At 43.2% G+C, this 18,997-nt stretch overlaps 1 protein-coding gene across 1 annotated transcript in view; it reads right to left on the bottom strand.

The window, feature by feature from the left end:
- Window positions 1-1,167: 1,167 nt before the first annotated feature.
- The window catches only part of dnah3 (dynein axonemal heavy chain 3), a 20,821-nt gene continuing 2,991 nt past the window's right edge, over window positions 1,168-18,997 (bottom strand). The window contains exons 2-37 of the mRNA XM_010796583.1: window positions 17,834-17,948; window positions 17,548-17,746; window positions 17,293-17,401; window positions 17,091-17,204; window positions 16,248-16,424; window positions 16,050-16,141; window positions 15,736-15,955; window positions 15,499-15,633; window positions 15,293-15,404; window positions 14,959-15,200; window positions 14,114-14,214; window positions 13,895-14,000; window positions 13,649-13,778; window positions 13,325-13,558; window positions 13,126-13,229; window positions 12,747-13,041; window positions 12,475-12,654; window positions 12,273-12,396; window positions 12,025-12,181; window positions 11,797-11,940; window positions 10,798-11,464; window positions 10,211-10,376; window positions 9,882-10,098; window positions 9,624-9,806; window positions 9,275-9,473; window positions 8,645-9,158; window positions 6,922-8,549; window positions 6,555-6,780; window positions 6,231-6,475; window positions 5,914-6,030; window positions 4,204-4,361; window positions 3,739-3,906; window positions 3,466-3,608; window positions 3,139-3,343; window positions 2,739-2,876; window positions 1,168-2,631 (exon numbers count right to left, since the gene is read on the bottom strand). Of these exons, the coding sequence (XP_010794885.1) occupies window positions 2,278-2,631; window positions 2,739-2,876; window positions 3,139-3,343; window positions 3,466-3,608; window positions 3,739-3,906; window positions 4,204-4,361; window positions 5,914-6,030; window positions 6,231-6,475; window positions 6,555-6,780; window positions 6,922-8,549; window positions 8,645-9,158; window positions 9,275-9,473; window positions 9,624-9,806; window positions 9,882-10,098; window positions 10,211-10,376; window positions 10,798-11,464; window positions 11,797-11,940; window positions 12,025-12,181; window positions 12,273-12,396; window positions 12,475-12,654; window positions 12,747-13,041; window positions 13,126-13,229; window positions 13,325-13,558; window positions 13,649-13,778; window positions 13,895-14,000; window positions 14,114-14,214; window positions 14,959-15,200; window positions 15,293-15,404; window positions 15,499-15,633; window positions 15,736-15,955; window positions 16,050-16,141; window positions 16,248-16,424; window positions 17,091-17,204; window positions 17,293-17,401; window positions 17,548-17,746; window positions 17,834-17,948 (8,418 nt within the window). The 3' untranslated portion in view covers window positions 1,168-2,277. The remainder of the gene's footprint in view (window positions 2,632-2,738; window positions 2,877-3,138; window positions 3,344-3,465; window positions 3,609-3,738; window positions 3,907-4,203; window positions 4,362-5,913; window positions 6,031-6,230; window positions 6,476-6,554; window positions 6,781-6,921; window positions 8,550-8,644; window positions 9,159-9,274; window positions 9,474-9,623; window positions 9,807-9,881; window positions 10,099-10,210; window positions 10,377-10,797; window positions 11,465-11,796; window positions 11,941-12,024; window positions 12,182-12,272; window positions 12,397-12,474; window positions 12,655-12,746; window positions 13,042-13,125; window positions 13,230-13,324; window positions 13,559-13,648; window positions 13,779-13,894; window positions 14,001-14,113; window positions 14,215-14,958; window positions 15,201-15,292; window positions 15,405-15,498; window positions 15,634-15,735; window positions 15,956-16,049; window positions 16,142-16,247; window positions 16,425-17,090; window positions 17,205-17,292; window positions 17,402-17,547; window positions 17,747-17,833; window positions 17,949-18,997) is intronic.

Below are 18,997 nucleotides of genomic sequence, written 5' to 3'. Positions count from 1 at the left end.
CTGGTGTCCACATTCCCTGAACTGAGTTGCTGTGACTCTGCAAAACAAACATCATGCTCTAAATAGCTGAAATGATTTTGTTTGTTGACACACAGGTAAACCAAGACTTACCCAAATCAAGGCTGGTGCAAAACTAATGTGCTGTGTGGTTTATGTGATTCATCTTCCCCTCAATTTTCAGTATTATTCCCCTTTAATAAAATACACATTATCAGCTCCACATGAACATAACTTAATGGCTGCAATAAAAGTTGAGTGCCCTTGGTCAGAAAACTGAGTGTGATGTAATGCAAGGTGTGACACTGGTAAAGTGTTGGAGGACATGTCTGTGTTTTCCTGCTCTTGGCAGTTTAGTTTGCTCATTTCCATTAAAGGGAAATCATCCGTCTAGCATTCCAGGGGAATCTTTCTGGAGGACATTTACACATTAGCTTAAGGAGGCCTGAAGGGGCAAGACAGAGGACAAAACTGTTTTGAGAAGAGGGCTAAACTGGATCTGTAGGCTGGACCCCAGGGTCAGATGTCCATTAATAACAGGTGGAGATGTATGGCTTCCATTAATGCCGAACACACCACTGAAGTTAGTAGCATCCGTCACGTGACTCACGGTAGCCTCCATCAGCTGCATTTCATATAGTTTAATGTTGCAGTATTTTCAAGTCCTATAATCTAGGCTATTGGTGCAGTAAATGGCAGATTAATTATGTTTAAACCCACAAATGCTGGCTACACGTTGATCAAGCGTTGCTGACATTAATACAGCAGCAGCCAGGCAGCACCACCAAGTTATAGTTATAGGTTGGGGAAACTATGCCACTTGGGTTTTAACATTCCTTTCACAAAGTTGTGGTTGAATTAGGTTCAGCATGAAAAGGCTCAGTGGTGATTTGTGGCATGTGTGTCATATGGAGAGAACAGCATTCATCCTGTACCCTATTTCATTATTGAGTCATGAATCTGCTTTGTCAGGACAGAAAATCGTTGTCACACTACCAGCCAGACCTCGATCAGTGATGGCGAGTGAGGTGCACTTATTACAACCAGTTTTGCTCTTACTGTGCGCACAACTTCTCAGTCCTTAATCTGAAAGGGAAACAAAAATGTGTGTCATAGATGAGAAGTTTAAATATGTTTTATTACCAAAGCAATAAGGTCATTAATTTGTTGGTAACCCATATGTACAAAACGTGGTGTTTTTGTGGTCTTGTTTCTCAAAATTAAGACCCACCCATACACCATATATTTTCACTTGATGGCACACTGTTTGTGCTATACATTAAAATATACTATTGGTATGGGAATGGAGATGTAGTGAGGACATTCATCATTGCGGGTACCATTAAGGATCCCTGTAACCAACTGGTTTTCCTTTGCCACCATCTAGTGTTTGACATCAGAACTAACTACTGAGTTGAGAGAGCACTAAAAGTAGTGAAATCATCCTGTTGTTTGACATTATGTTGATTTGATTATCAAGGGATATAGGACATATTGCAAAAACCCATCACCCATTAATAACAGAAAAACCATATCGAATATAAAAATATAGAGTAAAGTGCATGAAAGAGCAAATATATCAGCACCAGCTCGAAACACATTTGAAATATAATATGTTTTAGAGTTTAAAAAATACATATATTCTCCAAATCCAAACAAAGTATATTTTGTTTACAGTAGAGCTTGTATAGCATTATCCACAATGAGGGTTTGTTTTAAAACCATCTGAGCCATTTGACTGCAATAATCTGGATTGTACTGGAAAAATATGTGCAAATATACTATCAACCAAACAGTTTAGTTGCAGAGTAAATCCATGTCTGTCCACATTGTAATCAATTTATTATATTATCCTATTAGATATTTGTGGGAAATGTATAAAATTAGAAAATGTATTCTTGAGGTACAGTATGTCGATGTGTTTTGTAAGATCACGGTGACCTTGATCTGCGTATGACCCCATAATCGTATTCAATTTTGAGTCCAACGGGATGTTTGAAGAAATTCTCTCTAGGCGTTCTTGAGGTATTGTGTTCACAAAAATAAAGAAAAAAATCGCCAATCTCTAATATTCACGCTGAGAGAATGATGTCCTCTTTAAGAAATGATTATCATTTCATTGTCATTCACTTTGAAAGAATGCATAGTTTTGATTGTCATGGTTGCAAATATGTGCTTACGACCTAGAGATATGTCCAAGTCCCTCCACATGTGTCTTTGGCATACAAACACATAAGCTTTCTTTGGCATTTACACATTTTTTTTAATAGTCATTATTTCTTAGTCGTCCAGCTGACAGAGGCATGCCACCCCGCGGTTAATCCAGTGTTTCTCAGGCTTGTCAGAGGGCAGCTCGATGGACATGACGTAGTTGGTGGAGTGGCCGGAGGTGGACAGGGTCCCTCTGCGAGCGCTGGTTTTGTATACAGGACAGACGTAGAGGTCTTCATGTCGGAACTTGGACATATCTCCAGGTCTGAGCTTAATGATGGGCAAAGAGTCGAAGAGGATCTTGGGGAGGGACTCTCCAATCACCATCTTCTCTCTGTCCCAGCGCGCTCCCTCCATGAAGAGACCCTTAACATAAGCCCCGTCCTCTGGCTTCTCCTCCATATGGTTCTCCTCTTTGGTAACCTGGAACACAACCACAAGCATTAATATCCAACCTATATTCTTATATGCAAATATTACGATTTAATATAACAAAAACACTGAGAAAAGTTAGAAAAAAGGTTACATGCCTCAAATTCGAAGCCAATGAAGTCTATGGGGATGGTGTACTTCCTGGCAAAATTCTGAGCCACTCCTGTTAGAAATGACTGGGTGAAGTAGAAGCCAGAGAGCCAGAAGACTGCAGGCGGGCCGTCATCTATCCAATCCTTTAAAAAAAACAATCAAGCATACATATTGTTTTATAAAAATGCAATGTAATCTGCTACCTGTAAAACCAATGGTGCTTTACTACATTCCAAATGTCAAGGATCAGTTTAAAAAAAAAAAAAAAAGGTATTCTCAAACACTGACTGTACCCAATAAGGCTATTGGGCTTCTTATATGTGCTGCATTCCTCTTGCCAGTCATATTCCCCATATCTTACCTTCGCGCAGGGTCAGTGTGATCCATAACAATCATAACTCTTACTTGTAGGAACTGCAGCCTGGTGAGCAGATCGGTCACGTAGCTCCCCATTGGTTTCAGGGAGGGGTATGACACGGCAGCCCACAGAGCGGGCAGCTTGCCCACCATCATACTGTTGAAGACGTTCTCCAGTTCGGCAGACATAACAATCTGTCCCTTCAGAGCTTTGCGGATGTTTACCAAGCTGACCCGCACCACGAGAGTGAGTCTAAGGAGTGGGGGGGATTCATTTCGTCAAGTAATCATGTTTTATCAGTGTCCCGCACAAAACGATTAAGAAACATGAGTTATTAGTAATACATGTTTGTCTTTTCTAACAGTTGTTATTACCTGTTAAAGCGGATGATTTCCTGCCTCAAAACAGTATTCATGGACTCGTCGTACATGACTGGGTATTTTTCGATCACCATTTGTATGTCAAAGTCTTCTGGCAGCTTGGAGAGAATGTCTTCTGCAAGCTCATCCACTACTTCCTGCAACAGAGAGACGACAGCGCTGAGCGTGAATATGAGACATCGAGGTTTCATGGAGTGTTTCCTCGGGGAAATAAGTTGCAAGCCAAGAGTGTAAAATGAAAGTGTGAGTGCTTTCAGATAAACAAACCTGAGGAGACTTGGCCCCGCCGCCGGTCTGCCTGGGCAGCGTCAGCAGAACTCCATCCAGCAGCTGATTGGTCTCCTGGTTATCCTTCGTGATGTCAGCGTTGCTATGAAGGCCGAACACACAAGGATCGGCACAAATCGGAAGACCGCGAATGTAGTTTACATATGTCTGGGAAAGAGAAAATCGTTTTTTAACATTCATTTCATTATGGGATAGGATGATTGAAAAAGTGCTTCAGTTCTTATAGTGATCTTCCACACGTTGCCCTCAAGGCCAAACATTTAAGAGTCCAGACTAGTATAACACTATGATTAAAACCATTAATCCTCCTCTGGGTAATCAGTGCGATCTGCTGCTGTTGTGTTTATTTGAAACACAAGGCTGCATCGTGAGACGGTTACTCCTTGTCATGACTGAAAAAAATGTATTACTCAGTGGCATTAATTAGCAGAGCTCTCACAGTACCTGATATGGGCCGTGACCTGGGACATAATACAGATCTCCCTCACACATGTGGTAGCACTCCTTCTCTATCAGGTCCCAACTGTAGAAGACGGAGAGAAGCGACATCAGCAGACGCCGGTCTTTGTCATCTGTCACCCTGCCGCCATAGTTGCATTCACCTAAGAAGAGGAATAAAGGGATTATTAAATGGACAGATCCAATGTCTGCTTCAAGATATCATGATTGTGATTGGCCCCGGTGCAAATATTATTTTGCATCGCGACCCATCGCCCCAAACATAAGCGCACGCTGACGCGCTCACGCACGCATGGACATACACAACCAAGCGCAACATGTATAGACTATCAACAACAGCCTTCCCTGGCCTCAGACCACCACAGCCTGACAACAACACAACGAACTAAGAAGAGGATTAAACCTGTTTCCTTGATGTTTGTCTCTGGGGAATGGGCCGGTATGCCGAAATAGACCGATTGCTATAATATAGCTTTTGATCTTGGTGTCGGGGTTTCAATAGCGCCATGGAGCCCCCTATCGGTTGGGGCCCTTGGGGGAACTGTTGGACCACCGCCGGGCACAGCCAAATCCAGCCTCTCCTCCTGGCTGGCTGGAGAAGAAGGTTGCACAGCCACGGCCACGGATATAGCTTCACTTGTGAAGCTAGATGGCAATGATGGACGGTGAGGCAGGTGAGCTATCGTTAGCCTCCGGCTCCGGCTGCCGCTGTACGTCAACATTACTAACATTAGCGTTCGATTTCGAGAATGATGTATGACAAAAAAAAACTGTCTAATTTCGTCAGTTTAGCTGTTACATCTCCTTGTTCTCTCTTGTCCTTTCTCTTTCTAGTGCTGCTCTTGTGCTTTGGTTTGCTATTACATTTTTATAATCCTACCGAACTTGCTGCTGCTAGCTACAGTACAGTACAGGTTGATTAAACGGTTCGCTCGTCACGCAAGGTATCACATGTCATGAAAGGGAGCAAGGTCATTGGACAGACAAATTAATTTAGGTTGCTTGGTTACGTTGCACCGGCTGCGCCGTCGTAAGTTACGCCACTGGTTCCGAGCTCTTAGTTCCCCCATGGAACTAAAGAGCCGATCGTGTTCACACCGGAATAAATCCCTGAGGGAAGATTACGCAAATTAAGTCGCTGATGTCACTTCTTCTTCTTCTGCTTTGCGTTTACTGGCAAGCCGCAAACACGGCGTATACTGCCACCCGAAGTCCCCGGCCGGAACTCCCCGGAGTAGGGGACTGGCTTCAGTAGAAGTTGCTGGGACTCCCAGCAAGTTGCTGGGACTCCCAGCAGCTTCTACTGAAGCCTTCCGAGTAAATCGCCAGAACGCCGACACCTCCTCATCACTCCACCGTTCCCATGTTTTTTTTTGTGTTGCCATAAGTTATTCTCTCTGTTGGTGCGCGGGGCTAATGCTAATAATGCTAATGCCAGCAAATAAAATGGCGGCTTCACAAAAACTTTTCCGAGTTTTACGGGGCGTGATTTGCAATTCGCCCAGCCAATAGAAATTGGAACTTTTTTCTCCCCAGGAAAGTACCTGCTCTCTAGCAGGGACTAAAAATGGGGTAACAGTTCTCATGAACTAAGTTCTCTTTTTGGTGTGAACGCAAAATCCCAGGAACTATCGGAACTAAAAGGGAAAAGTACGGGGAAAAGTACTCCGGTGTGAAAGCGCCAATATGTTTTACCTGTAAGATATGTGAGGGCCTCCAGTGGAACGTCCTCATACTCATCCAGGAACATCTGGATCTGCCTCATACTGATCCTCAGGTCAGACTCATTAAACTCATAGGGAATATTCCAACCTGAGAGAAAATGGAGAAACAGCAACAGGATTGTTTTACATTTAATCAGATGAATGGAACAAGGAATATATGAAATGATTACAAAATGGTTTCAAATACCAAAAATGAAAACCATGCATTTAAATCATCCAGGGTAAAAAAAGACATTGTATCACAAAAAGGTCAAACGTTAAACTAGATGTAATGTTTCCATTTCTTACCTAGTGGTCCAAAGTTCCTCCTCTCTTGCACTAGAGCGTGGAAGAAGGTGAGACCAAACAGGAACTTCTGCCAGACGGCTTGCTTCTTGGAGCTGACAAAGAAGGCGGGGTCAGAGATGGGGTGACTGAGGTAGGAGCGCAGCAGGTTGGCTCTTATTCCTTTGGGAGGCTCATTGGTCATCTTCAGCCCGTTCTGCAGGATACTGACTGGGAACTTGTCGGATGGATAACTGGTTAACCACAACCTGGGGAGAAGAACATATATTTCTTTAGTATTTTACTGCATGAACATGTGTGAGAAAAAAGTACTGTGTAGAGACGTACCTAAAGTCGGGGTGTGTGCTCTCTGGGTTGATGGTTTCCTCACAGATCCTCTCCAGAGCGGGCATCCAGCTGGTGGCCAGGTGGCAGTTCTGCAGCACCACCCACGTGCCCGCTTTGATGGCTTTGTGAATCATCACGGCTGCAATGGGTCCTTGTCCCTGACCCAGAGAAATGGTTTGGGTCTTACTGCCCCCCATTTCTACGTCATCAGCAAACTTCAGCAAACCTAAAGAAATAAGTATATTTTAAGACTTTTGGCAATAACAAAACCAGAAAAGTCCACTTTGAACCAAGTTTAATTCTAGTTTTTAATTCCATATTCCACTTTGATTAAATAAAGATAAGTATCATGTTTATGATTAGTCACCTGCGGTTGGATCAGATCCTGGTGACAACACAAAGATGAGAGGAGAGCAGCAGTTGGAGTCTTTGTAACTCCCTGCCAGGTCAAAGGTGGGAGGTTCAATGTAAGCCTGCCCCATGTTATCCATAATGAAATCCTGCACAGCTGGAACCATCTTATCTGGCCTGAAGCACCTGATCACGACCATTCTGTCCATCCCCACCAGCTCGCTCCACCGGTCAGGTAACTGGTCCTTATGGGGCTTTCCTGAGTCATAGAGCTTCTTCCATTTCGACACGTTGTCTTGGACATGCTCAAAGAAACCATCCAGGTTTGCTAGTTTGGACGCCCTGACGATTTCAGACCAAGATTTTTCAGACAGCCACTCTGGGGCAGGGTTGGGGTATGGGTTATCTAGAGCGATGCCCCCTGTTAGGAGGAAGCGCCAGACTTGGTCGTCAACCTGGCCTTTACCCTGCATGATGCCTACAGTGAGCAGCAGGGAGAACAGCAGCTTATCTTTCTCAAAAAGCGAGCGGCACACGTTATTATAAATGCTGAGAGTGAAGTGCTCCACGATGTTGCCGATCCTTTCAGCCAAATCATCGCTCATCAAACTCTGGGCGATGGAGTACAGGTAGAGATTGATGAACCAGCTCAGGGAGTACTGATACATAGGCTCGATGTTTGCCAATTCTGAGATACAGAAAAACAAAATGGATGAGTGCTCAGCCACGGGGCGGTAACCCATCCGAGTGTCATCGATCTCTTTCTCTGTGACACTGGCAATTTTTTGTTTCTCTGATATCTCCTCAGAGAGGATTTTGGAGGATGACAGGACCTTAATGGCGGTCTCATCCTCCAGGATATTCCCCTCAGAAGAGGAGAGCACTTGTAAGATCTTATCCTCAATTTCCTTCAGCTGCTTGTTGTTGGCAGCACTCTCCAGAATGAGCTGGTTCTTCTTCTCTTCCAGCTCAGGCTTCTCTTTGGCTGCTACGAGCCCTAGAAGCTGGTCCTGTAGGCCCTGTGGCGTGATCATGAAGTTGAGCAGACACACTTTGACAGCCACCTCTGGGAGATAGTGAGGGTTCCTCAGTCCGGTGGTCATGTAGAACAAAAAGTCTTTACAGTATTCCACGATATTCTCCCCAATCTTCATGTACTCCACACCCTGTTGTTTGAAGGTCTGCTTCAGCAACACAGTTTCGAGTACGGGATCAAGCTCCTCCCCCACGTTCTCCAGAAGAACTGGGGTTCCAAACTGGATGCAGTTCTCCAAGACTCTCACATAGTTTGGATCAGACATTTTGATGACGGCAAGTTTATTCGCCTTCTCCATGTTCTTGATCCACTTGTTGGCTTGACCTTGAGGGTCAATCATCAGGGGCCACCGACGGGAGTTAAACACGATGATACCGTTGTCTGTGGAGTAGGAGTCCACTGGTAGTCCAGCAATCTGCCAGGCCCTGATAGACACCTGGTTACCAAGAGTGTTGCTAAGGGTTAGGTCCTCAGAGCAGGGGATTTTCTTCTCCTGGCACAGGATATGCCACTGCTCCTGGCACTCTATACGGTAGTCTACTGTAAATGCACCTAGGTAAGATACTGTTCCTGAAGAGAGGAGTACATCACCTGTCAGGTTGATGTATCTGCAGAAAATAAATACAGTAAAACCAGATTAATAAACTTCACAGATCATGACTTTGTGAATATGAATACACTGTACATGTTTGTATTAACATACCTAATCCCTAGAAGCCTTGCAGCCTCTGTCCACCTGTCCTTCTCTCCACCCAGTCCTCCAATCAGCTTCTCCGCTCTGATCAGCTTCTGAGAGCACGACTCAATGTTCTCCTCCAGGTCTTGCTTCTTGTTAATCATGGCGGTCAAATTATCATTAAGGCTCTGCAGTCTGTCCACCACTTTCTTCAGCTCGGCTCTTTTCACAGACAACATCTCCATCTGCACAGCCAGCTCGTCCTCTGCCAGCTTCAGCCTCTCTTTCTTGGGGGCGACCAGTTTGGCCACTCGCTCATACACTTCCATCGCTCTCACCCATTTACAGAGACCCTCACAAGCCGAGGAGACGTTTTTGATGATAGAGGGCTGGAACTCGGGGTTGTCTACAAACTTGTCTCTGATTTTTTTTATGTATGGGGCGGGAATGTTGTCTCTGTCGTAGGCTTTGAGGCTTTCTAGAAACTTCAGGTCTCCAAGGAGCTTCTTCGAGGGGCCCCAATAGTCCTCAACCATCTTACCTGCAACATATTTATTCTGTTATCATATCTTATATTGAGCCTAATATTTTTTTCATAATACAACATTGAGCTTTTTCAATGACATGACGCCATTTTTCTAAGTCTTGCGAGCTTACCTGAGCCACTAGGATCTGGTTTTCTCTCGGGTTTGATGCCCTTCATGATGCAGATGGACTCCATGACTAGTTTGACTAGACCCGGTGGGTTCTGCATAGACTTTATTACAGTAATGTCTGAAGGCTTCAAGGTGTCCAAGGCTGACAGGGCCGCCTCAAGTGCAGGCATTGCTTCTGCCAAGTCTCCCTCACACTCTTCCTGAAAGACAAACAATCTGTGTCCAAACATCCAAACAACAACACTGCTCTTTTGAAAACACATGGCAGATACTGTATGTTTGAGGAAAACATATTTTAACTGGACATTTCTGCACTGGCAAAGAGTATTTCTCTTAAATGACATGTATACCTTGATGGCTTGGGCTGCAGCTGCTGCGTCGTTAGCCACTTTCTCATCAGCGGACACAAGTTCTTTCTTAGCATCCACCTCAACGGTTTCCCCCTCTATCTTAACCATCATCTGATCGGTTTCAGCTGAAGTCTTGATGAGCTCTGGCTGGAGGGCTGTGAGCTCCAGCTGCATCACTGACACCTTTGGACATGATATGAAGTGTCAGTATCATTCATTTGGTCGTTCATTCAGGATAATATTGTTTGGGTGCATCACCTGAGACGCAGCAAACTCCAGTTTCTCGAGACCAACGATGTAGCGGTTCATGGCGGTGTTCACTTCATTCCTCTTGGCATTGAGCAGAGTCTTGAAGGTGAGGATGAGTTCTAGGTAGGAGGTGGGTGTGACATAGTTGTGTCTCCTCAGTCTGGAAAAGTACCTTAAAGACATTTCTCCGACACTTGTTTGGAAGGTCTTGCACATCTCGACCACCCTGAGATCACAGAAACAGGCATTGTATACATTGCTCGATGCAAATGAGTTCCATGATACTGTTTGACAGCTGTTGCAATTATTTCTTTTTGGCATCATTTTAATGTCCTTACTCCATTCTAATATCCATGTCCATTTCTACATCCTCCAGGAATTTGTGGGCCACCATTTCTAGTGCATCATTTGGCCATGCGAGGAACCAGTCAATAGTGCAGCAGTTGATGAGGGAGGGGAACATCCTAAGACGGTTCCTAAATGCATCACCAATAGGACTCATAGCTGTTGAATAGAATGATTCCCAGTTAATAGAGTGCCACAGTGACGCGTCCTAAAACCCGGAGGTAAGTTAGCATTTTTCCACTTCCGGTTCCTTCGACAAAAAACAATGCAATTTCTCCATAGGATTTTGTAAAATAGCTCGAAATAAGGTCTGTGGTTGACACAAATTGAAGAGACAGATCACGTTTTGTTCAGCCGGATAATAACCACATGTCTACCCTACTTTTATAATTTTATAATCATAAATCTATCGATTCGATTTATGATTTGAAAATTATAAAAGTAGGGTAGATATGTGGTTATTTTTCGAAGGAACCGGAAGGAGTTTACTTCCGGGTTTTAGGACCCGTCACTCTGGCACTCTGTTCCAACACTTTAATGAAAGTTAAAGAAAAAATAAAGGTCACATAAAGGCGCCTACCAAGCACAATGTGGAGGTTGACCTTCACACGGTCAATGAAGAAGTTGTACATAGAGAGCGGAGTGGCATCAATCTTTTTGCCCTCGAGTCGGGCGATTCCCTGCGCTTTATCAATGATTTCAGCACGTTCATCAGCAGCAAACATGTTCGGCACATCCCCAGTGTTAAGCAGCATGTCAATGTCTTCTAACATGGCCTCATCCTTAATTTGGCTGTCGTTGAACAGGAACACCAGGCTCCTCCCTTCGATGCCTGCTTTAAGCATAATCTTCTTCAGGTCGTCACGCCAGTCGGACATGCTGTAGCTCTTGGTCAACTCAATCTGGAACAGGACATAGTCATTGATGAAGGTGCCCAGCTTGGTGGTGCTCTGACGCCCCGAGCCCCCGATGCCCACGAGCAGAAGGTGGCCATTGTCTTGTTTCAGCACACGGCAGATACGGGAAATGTGCTCAATGGCAAATTTGAACATGACTAAGGACATTGGTGCCTTGCTGCAGTTGTTGAACTCATCCAGGTAGAACTCCATCACTTCTTGTAAAGCAGCCATATCTGTGATTTCATCATATGCCTTAATGTCAGCATCAGGCTTGGCATAGTCACCGAAGAACAAGCTGCGTATGCTCTCATCTGCTACTTTGCCATCTGGGCTAAGATGGCTCAGGAGCTAGAAAACAAAAAGGAAAGATTTAGGGTTATAAACTAAAGCTACACCGCTAGCCATTACCTCACATCGAGTAGCAGCAGCTTCTCAGTTTGTTTGTTAATTGAATCTGATCATCTGAAAACAAAGTTTGTGATTGCAGTGCTGTTTTGTGAGTTGGGAATCCTTAGATTTGTACATTTGAACTAGCACGTGGATGCAAAAATTGTTGTCGGATAACATTTAGTTAACAGCAGTAACCCTTTTTTTTTTTCAAAGGGTTTTGTGTCCAGAAAACTGCAGTCATATTTCTCCATACTTATGAAATGTAATATGCACAATAATTAAATATGCACCTTTTCCACACTCAGCTTAAAAAAGTTTGATGTTCTCTCTTTGACGATGCCAAAGAAGGTCTCCTTGCCTTCGTTGTCAATGAGCCGGTCATAGAAAACACGATAAACTTCATGGATCCAAAGACGGATCAGTTTGTCTCCATCCTGTCGAAATCAGCCAAGAGACATGAGGAATAGAGCAATTTCAAACAATCAATTCAAACATTTGACTATTGTCTCCACTCTTACCTGCATGTGTGTGTGTGGAGCCAGCAGCACACCCCGTATCACTCGAGCAAAGTCCCGTAGGTTGAAGATGTAATGGGACTTGGACGGTGTTGGGAGGAAGCTGTCCATGGTGTCCTTATAGACCGCCATGGTGGCCTGGACCATGATCTTGCCTAGCCTTTGACATAATACAAGACAAAGTATGTATATCTGACAACCATCATTGCTATAATTCTGTTTCACTTTCTTATACATATTTGAAAAGTTACCTGCAGAAAGAAGCATCAAAGCCTTTGCTGAAGTGCCAGTCAGTAATGGAGGTGAAGATCTTGGTCAGTGTTTCATCATCAAAGGAATCAATTGAGATGACGTTCAAGTGGCGGGTGAGGCGGCCTAGCATTTCAAACAATTTGTCAATTTCATCTGCTGCTTCCTTTAATGAAATGAAGAATTAAAACATTTTTTAATTACCTGATATGTCATTTTTCCCACCACCAGGAGGTCCCATTGCGGACATAAACAGCACGTCCACTATGTTTAGCCTGGAGGTGTCCTTCTTGTCATACCAGTGACGATGGTCAACCCACTGCCTTAACAGCTCGATGGGGGGTTGGGCACCGTAGATTTCTTTAGTAGGCATGTTCAGATCATCTATGTAGAATAGATTATTTTCAAATTGTATATGAAAAGTAAATACATATCAAAACTTGATGATCCACTTTTAGCTATTTGTGCATCCGTACCAACATAGACGATACACTTCTTCCCCACAGGAGGTCCGAACACGCCCTTCCTTCTCCGGTCCAGCTTGGCCATGATGATGTCTTGGGTCTGATTGGCTGAGGTTCGGGCTGAGAAGTTGATACAGTTTGGTGTGTACTGCTCTTTGGGCAGCTTTACCAGGAAGCTTTTGTTGATGACAGATTTTCCAGTGCCAGTGGGCCCAACAAACAGCATGGGTATTTCATGTGCCAGGTAGGTGCGCAGGAAAAACAGCTGACGCGCCGTCTCCATGGTAGGGATGATGAGGTCTGACACCTGGTGAACATAAGCAGAGTTTAAGTGAACTCATTTATTGAGGCTGTTTAGTAGGGGCCACCTCTCTAGCATAAACACACTCACATTGGCTGAAACTGGAATGATGTTTTCTTCCTTTGTGATTGAATCAGTCCATGTTTTCCACTGTCCTTGTCCTTCCTTATGAAAGAAGAAGTCATAGACAGTGCCTGCAAAACAATAGGTAAACATCAAGCATTTCAAATGTTAAAAAGGCAATAATTGGTGCACTATACTAACTGTATACGTTAATAGATTTAGTCACCTCTCTCAGGGAAGATGTTGTTCTTCTTGAGTGGGATACTCTTTGGCTTAGGGTTTTTTTCGTCCAGGCCCATGATCAGATTGCGGTAGAAGACGCTGAATTTATTTCGACTGTCCCCCGAGATGGTCCCACCCACCGTCCATACAAGAGCGAATAGGAAAAGACCCATCAGCCACATGGTTATCTGCTGGCTGGTCATCGGGGTGCCATTGGGTCCTGACGCAGCAATTTCATCTGGGTATAGAAAGGAAAGTTAACACACACACACACTGACAAAAGACTATGTACAGTAAAAATTACAAATTTATTTTGATTATTTCTAACCCATCAGGCAGGTGTACAACTTCATTAGACTGTAGGCCAGGTGAATGAAAGATGTTTGAACCACAAAGCGACACTCCCTTTCTATAAAGTTCAGACATGGCTGAACTAGCCAATCAAACAGGTCCACGATCTGCGGGGAAAAAGATAAAAGCAGAAGTCATACAACACATTATTTGTCAAGTACATGAAGGTTATTATATCTGAGCAACACTGAGTCAACTAAGACATGCCTGACTGTAATCTCACCAGTGTTCTGTGTTCAGTGCTCAGGCTCTCAGGCAGTGTGTTCATGTAGGAATCTCTGAGAGGAGTCCAGCCCATCTGATGAGGCTCCATGTAGATCATCCCACACCTTCAGACAGATGGTAACATTTCAAATCACAGATCAGATTCAACATGTGGGCTCTCTTTATTTACAGTAGCTACACTGCAGGTGCTGGTTCAGCTTCTGTCCGTGTTGCTTACCTACTGACGGTAGCCGGAGAGGCTTGCTCCAGGTCAGCAGTTTCAAAGATCAGACTCATCTTGCTGCTCATCTGGATGATCTCACCACTCATCAAACAAAGCTAGCAGAGTGAACAAAACAGATGAATATTATATAAAGGCTGTAAATATCCCATATATATACACCATCACACTTCAATAAATCTGGCCAGCAGTTCTTGATATAAAACTGTTTTAATATACAGAAAAGGAAAACAGTAAGAAAAATACCAAAGTGAGTGGAGTGGCTTTTAACTTCATCCATACTTAAGCCACTGAGGGATGGGAACGGGAGAAGTATGTTCGGACGCGTGTTCCAGATGACAAAACAATGTCCATATGAGTGTATATCCTTCATTACATTTAGCTGACGCTTTTATCCAAAGCGACTTACAATAAGTGCGTTAAACCAACAAAATACAAACTTGAAGAAAACAGAATCATATAAGTACATCAGGTACATTACATTACTTTCAATCTATCGATCCTTTTATGTTGTTGTCCATATAGCCTTTCTGTTACCATTCAGATACCAATATATGCACGTCAGTCACGCTGAATACAAACAGGTTTAACACACACAGCTCATATTGACACGGCTTCTGCCGACACGGTCAAAAACTGTTTGCTTCCAAAACACCTGCACCTGATCACCCACTGATTACATGTATACACCATGGACACACACACACAAGTGAATACTCCATCTTGTGTAGAAAGTTGGAACTGCATCATTAATTAAATGTGCAGATAAAATACAAACAAAGACACATGCATTATGGCTCCAACAGTGAGGACAGAATTGAGAACTAGTGGAAAGTATGTACCTTCTTGTTGTCATCCAGCACAGTATTCATGTTCTCAATCCAGACAGCATCAATGGGCCCATCAAAGATGATCCACTGTCGATCTTCGGAGGTGGAGATGGCCTGATCTCTGTAGGTGGTTGCTAGCACACCATCAGACCACTCGTGGCTGACTGGATCAAAGCAGCCATACAGCTGGCCCATAGTGACGGCCTTTGGGTTGATGATGCTATAATGCACTGCAAACTCCTCCATCAGTTGGGCTGAAAAGTTAAATGGGAGAGAAAAAAATCCTTTCTTTTCCAATGATTTTCTAAATACGATTTAAAAAACATCTAGAGACTGAGAAACATACCTTTAAAAAGGTCTCCAAGGGCAGCAGCAAGAACTTTATATGCACAACTCTTTCCTCCCAGAGGGTCTCCTACTATCATGAAACCATGGCGTACCAACATCATCTCATACACCTACAAATACACAATCATACATTCTGAGTATAACAACAAGCAAAACAAATATAAAGAGTCTTAAGTATTTCAAAGCGATTCTCCTCCTTGGTACCTGGATGATTTTGCCAATGAACCATGGGACAGACTGCAGGTTGAGCTTCGCGATGTTGTCGTTAAGAGCCTTGAGGAGGAGATCATAGTCTGGTGTGGGAAGGACCACGCCAGGGAATAAATCAGAGATGATACCCTGTTGGCAGCACAATGAGAAGTATTAAGAAATTAACAAATGTATACTCAGGAGCAAAAACCATCAGTATCAATTACAATTGGATTTGGCAAAGTGTCTCACCTGAAACAGTGGCACGTCCTGGGCCAGAAACTTGGCCATGTTCACGTCCATCAGCGCCCTGAGCAATAGCACGCTCTCGTTCTCCTCGGGGTACTTCAGCTTCAGATTCCCTGCTGCAGTCAGCACAGACTTCACAGCTCGCATACCGTAGTCGTAGTGGTGTTGAGAAGACAGCTGCTCGGAGCAAAGGCGGTAGGTGGCCACGATCTTTCCTGCAAGACTGGAGATTGAGAAGTACGAGGTTTGAGGAATAATTCAACTGGGAGCAAAGACTAGACGAAAAAAAAAGATACTAGCTCTACATAGAGCTATACCTGCGAGATTCAATGAAGCCCATAGAGTATAGTGAGATTTCTCCAATGAGACCATAGTCTGGCACCATCATAGCCACTGTACGGAAAAGAGCCTACAAGACAAGATTGACAGGTGTATATTTTTCGTTACTCCCATTTCTTCTTCCGTCATTCTTCTCTGTAGGCTGATGTTTAAGACTCTGCTACGGTGACATGTACCTTTAGGTTGTCAGGGAGCTCGGCCCTGCCAGCGTACCCAGGGTTCATGGTGATGAACACAGAGCAGGTGGGGTTGAGGGACAGCTCTGTCCCCTCAAACAGGAAGGTCTTCAGATCCTTGGCAATGGCCTGTTGTATGCAGAGGATCTGCTGAGCCACCACAGAGAGCACCTCCACCTGTAACACACACACAAACACATTATGGGTTATTAAAGTCAACACATTTGTTATTATTATATGTTTTTGTTACTGCCTTCAGCGGTAACTAAGAAATAAGAATATATAATATTCATCATCATGGATTGTAATTCAGAATTGTACAAATGTGCAGGTTAAATATTTAAAGCAGCTGTGTTATCTTGTTTTCCTTCTGCCAATAATTAAAAATAAAACCTTGTAATTAAAAATAAAAAACCTTGAGGGTACAGGAAAATCAATGTTGGTGCATATGTCTCACATCATTCAAAGAAAAATAGAGCCAATGTGATGCAGACAAAACAGGAATACTGTACTGTAATTTCTCTCTATTCCTCCTTTTTTTAGAAGACTAGCATCAGTGTTATGTGTTTGTTGCAATATGTCAATTACTCTCTTTGTCAGGATAGTCTTCTATTAATATAATCCAATCAACTTGGCATAAAAGCAAAATCAGCAACTCTACATCCTGCTGAGTTGCAAATGATCTAAAATTAGCGAGGTTTCTGTGTTGGAGGAAAACACATGTTGTTACTGTGGTGGGTGTGCAAATTTAATTCCAAATCCACAATGACTTTTGGAGTATTTGGATCATGTCATTTAGCAGACATACACACATTTGACCTGCATAACAAAGGCTGTGCTCACCGGAATACGATTGAACTCATCAAAGCAGGCCCAGGCTCCGGACTGAGCCAGTCCTTTGAAGAACTTACTCATGGCCTTGTAGTCCAGACCATCGGAGCAGTTGAACACCACACACTAGAAACAAAAAACAAAAGGGGAGTTGTAAGAAGCAAAAAGAAACTAAATGCAGGTCAGTATTTTACTGAAAGCTGTTTTGGTTTACCTGTTTAGCCAAAGCTTTTGCCAAATCTTTGGTGGTCTCAGTCTTGCCAGTTCCTGCAGGACCCTCAGGAGCCCCCCCCAAGTACAGCTTCAAAGCCCCCATAAGAGTTCTGGTGAGACACAAAGTAATTTAATCAAAACCATGATAGGACTTCAAATCTAAGGTTTTGGAATCTGCCATATTTGTACCATGACATTGTATATTGTAGCTCTCCATTCATAGCAATGATAAGGGATGAGATAGAGTGTGAGATACCTATAGCAGCGGTCAGTCAGCGGTGTAATGACAAGACGGCCGGAATTTCCCAGATATTCATATCCATATTTCAAACAGGTGGTGATCATGCGCAGCATCACTTCTCCATCCTCCCAGAAGTAACGCAGCTGAGAAATCCACGCAAAGTCGTTTGTGGAGGAGATGCCGTCTTCTGCCAATTTCGCCACAACATCTCGAGCTAGTAGAGGAAATAAGCATGAGATTAAGTGCAAGATTAAATCAAGACAGCATATTAAAATTCCCCTTAAATAAAAAGCTACTTTACCGTGAACATCTATAACAGTTAGACCACCAAGGGTCATCCTCGCCCCTCCTGACAGCTTCCCACGCACCAGCTCCACAATGTCAGAAATCTGAGCGTTGCACTTCTCCACATAGGCCTTTAGGTTTTAAGAAAACCAGGTTAGACTACAGTGTCATAAAGTCTGTGTTTTGTCAGTAAATCCTTTAAAGTTCATATTCTTTATGCTATATTATATGGTTGTGGTGCATAAATGTTTTAATTTCTTCTTTCTATTTGATATTTCTACATTCTATTGTTTGAAGATGACTGTTTTTAAATGCCATTTTATAATGTGTTTCCACTGCACTATTTCTTTATGCTCTTACTGTCTTTTTGTAAAGCACTTTGAATGGCCTTGTGTTGAAAGGTCCTATATAAATAAACTAGCCTTGCCTCTTAATTTACTGTATGCTTTTTTTTGGCAGATTTGTTATTATTTCATGTAGCCTGTATGATTGTTAATTCAGGGCATTGTTGTAAAAGATCTTATTTCTTAGACTCTAGCCACACGGAGACGGTAACGAAAACGAACCGAATTCGATATAAAAAAAGTCTTCCGTCCACACGCAATCGGCACCAAAAACGTGTNATCTCTCAGAAATCACCGTTTTAGCTACAATAACTACAGAACAATTATACAGAGTAGAATAAATGAAACAGAGAAGTCTATTTAAACAAGAATATAACTTACAGAAGTTATATTCTTGTTTAAATAGACTTCTCTGTTTCATTTATTCTACTCTGTATAATTGTTCTGTAGTTATTGTAGCTAAAACGGTGATTTCTGAGAGATTTTAAATCTCAGATCTGCTCAACTCAACCTGTAACACAGGTCTCAGTGGGTCACGCGCCTCAACCCTGCATTACAATAGGCAGGAACACTCTGCTGTCACCCACCAGCTGAAGAGAGTTAACTAATTAGAGGGGCGTGCCCCCACAGCCGTGAGAACTCAGCAATCAGGTGTCCATCTTAGGTGGCTCTTTCCTGGAGCGTCAGCTTCAGCGTCAGCCAGACAAAGACATTGGAGTCCTGAGGGAGGCAAAGAGGAGGCAAATCCTACTTTGATTGAGCTAAGTATCGCTGGTGTTTTCTTTTGTTTTATTCAATTCTCTTTGGTTTTTTAGCCCCTCATGCTATAATCATGT

Source organism: Notothenia coriiceps, unplaced genomic scaffold (assembly GCF_000735185.1).
Source record: "Notothenia coriiceps isolate Sejong01 unplaced genomic scaffold, NC01 NC01_scaffold00037250, whole genome shotgun sequence".
Taxonomy (NCBI): Eukaryota; Metazoa; Chordata; class Actinopteri; order Perciformes; family Nototheniidae; genus Notothenia; species Notothenia coriiceps.
The sequence above is the reverse complement of the archived record's forward strand: the minus strand, read 5'-3'. Positions and strand labels throughout refer to the sequence as shown.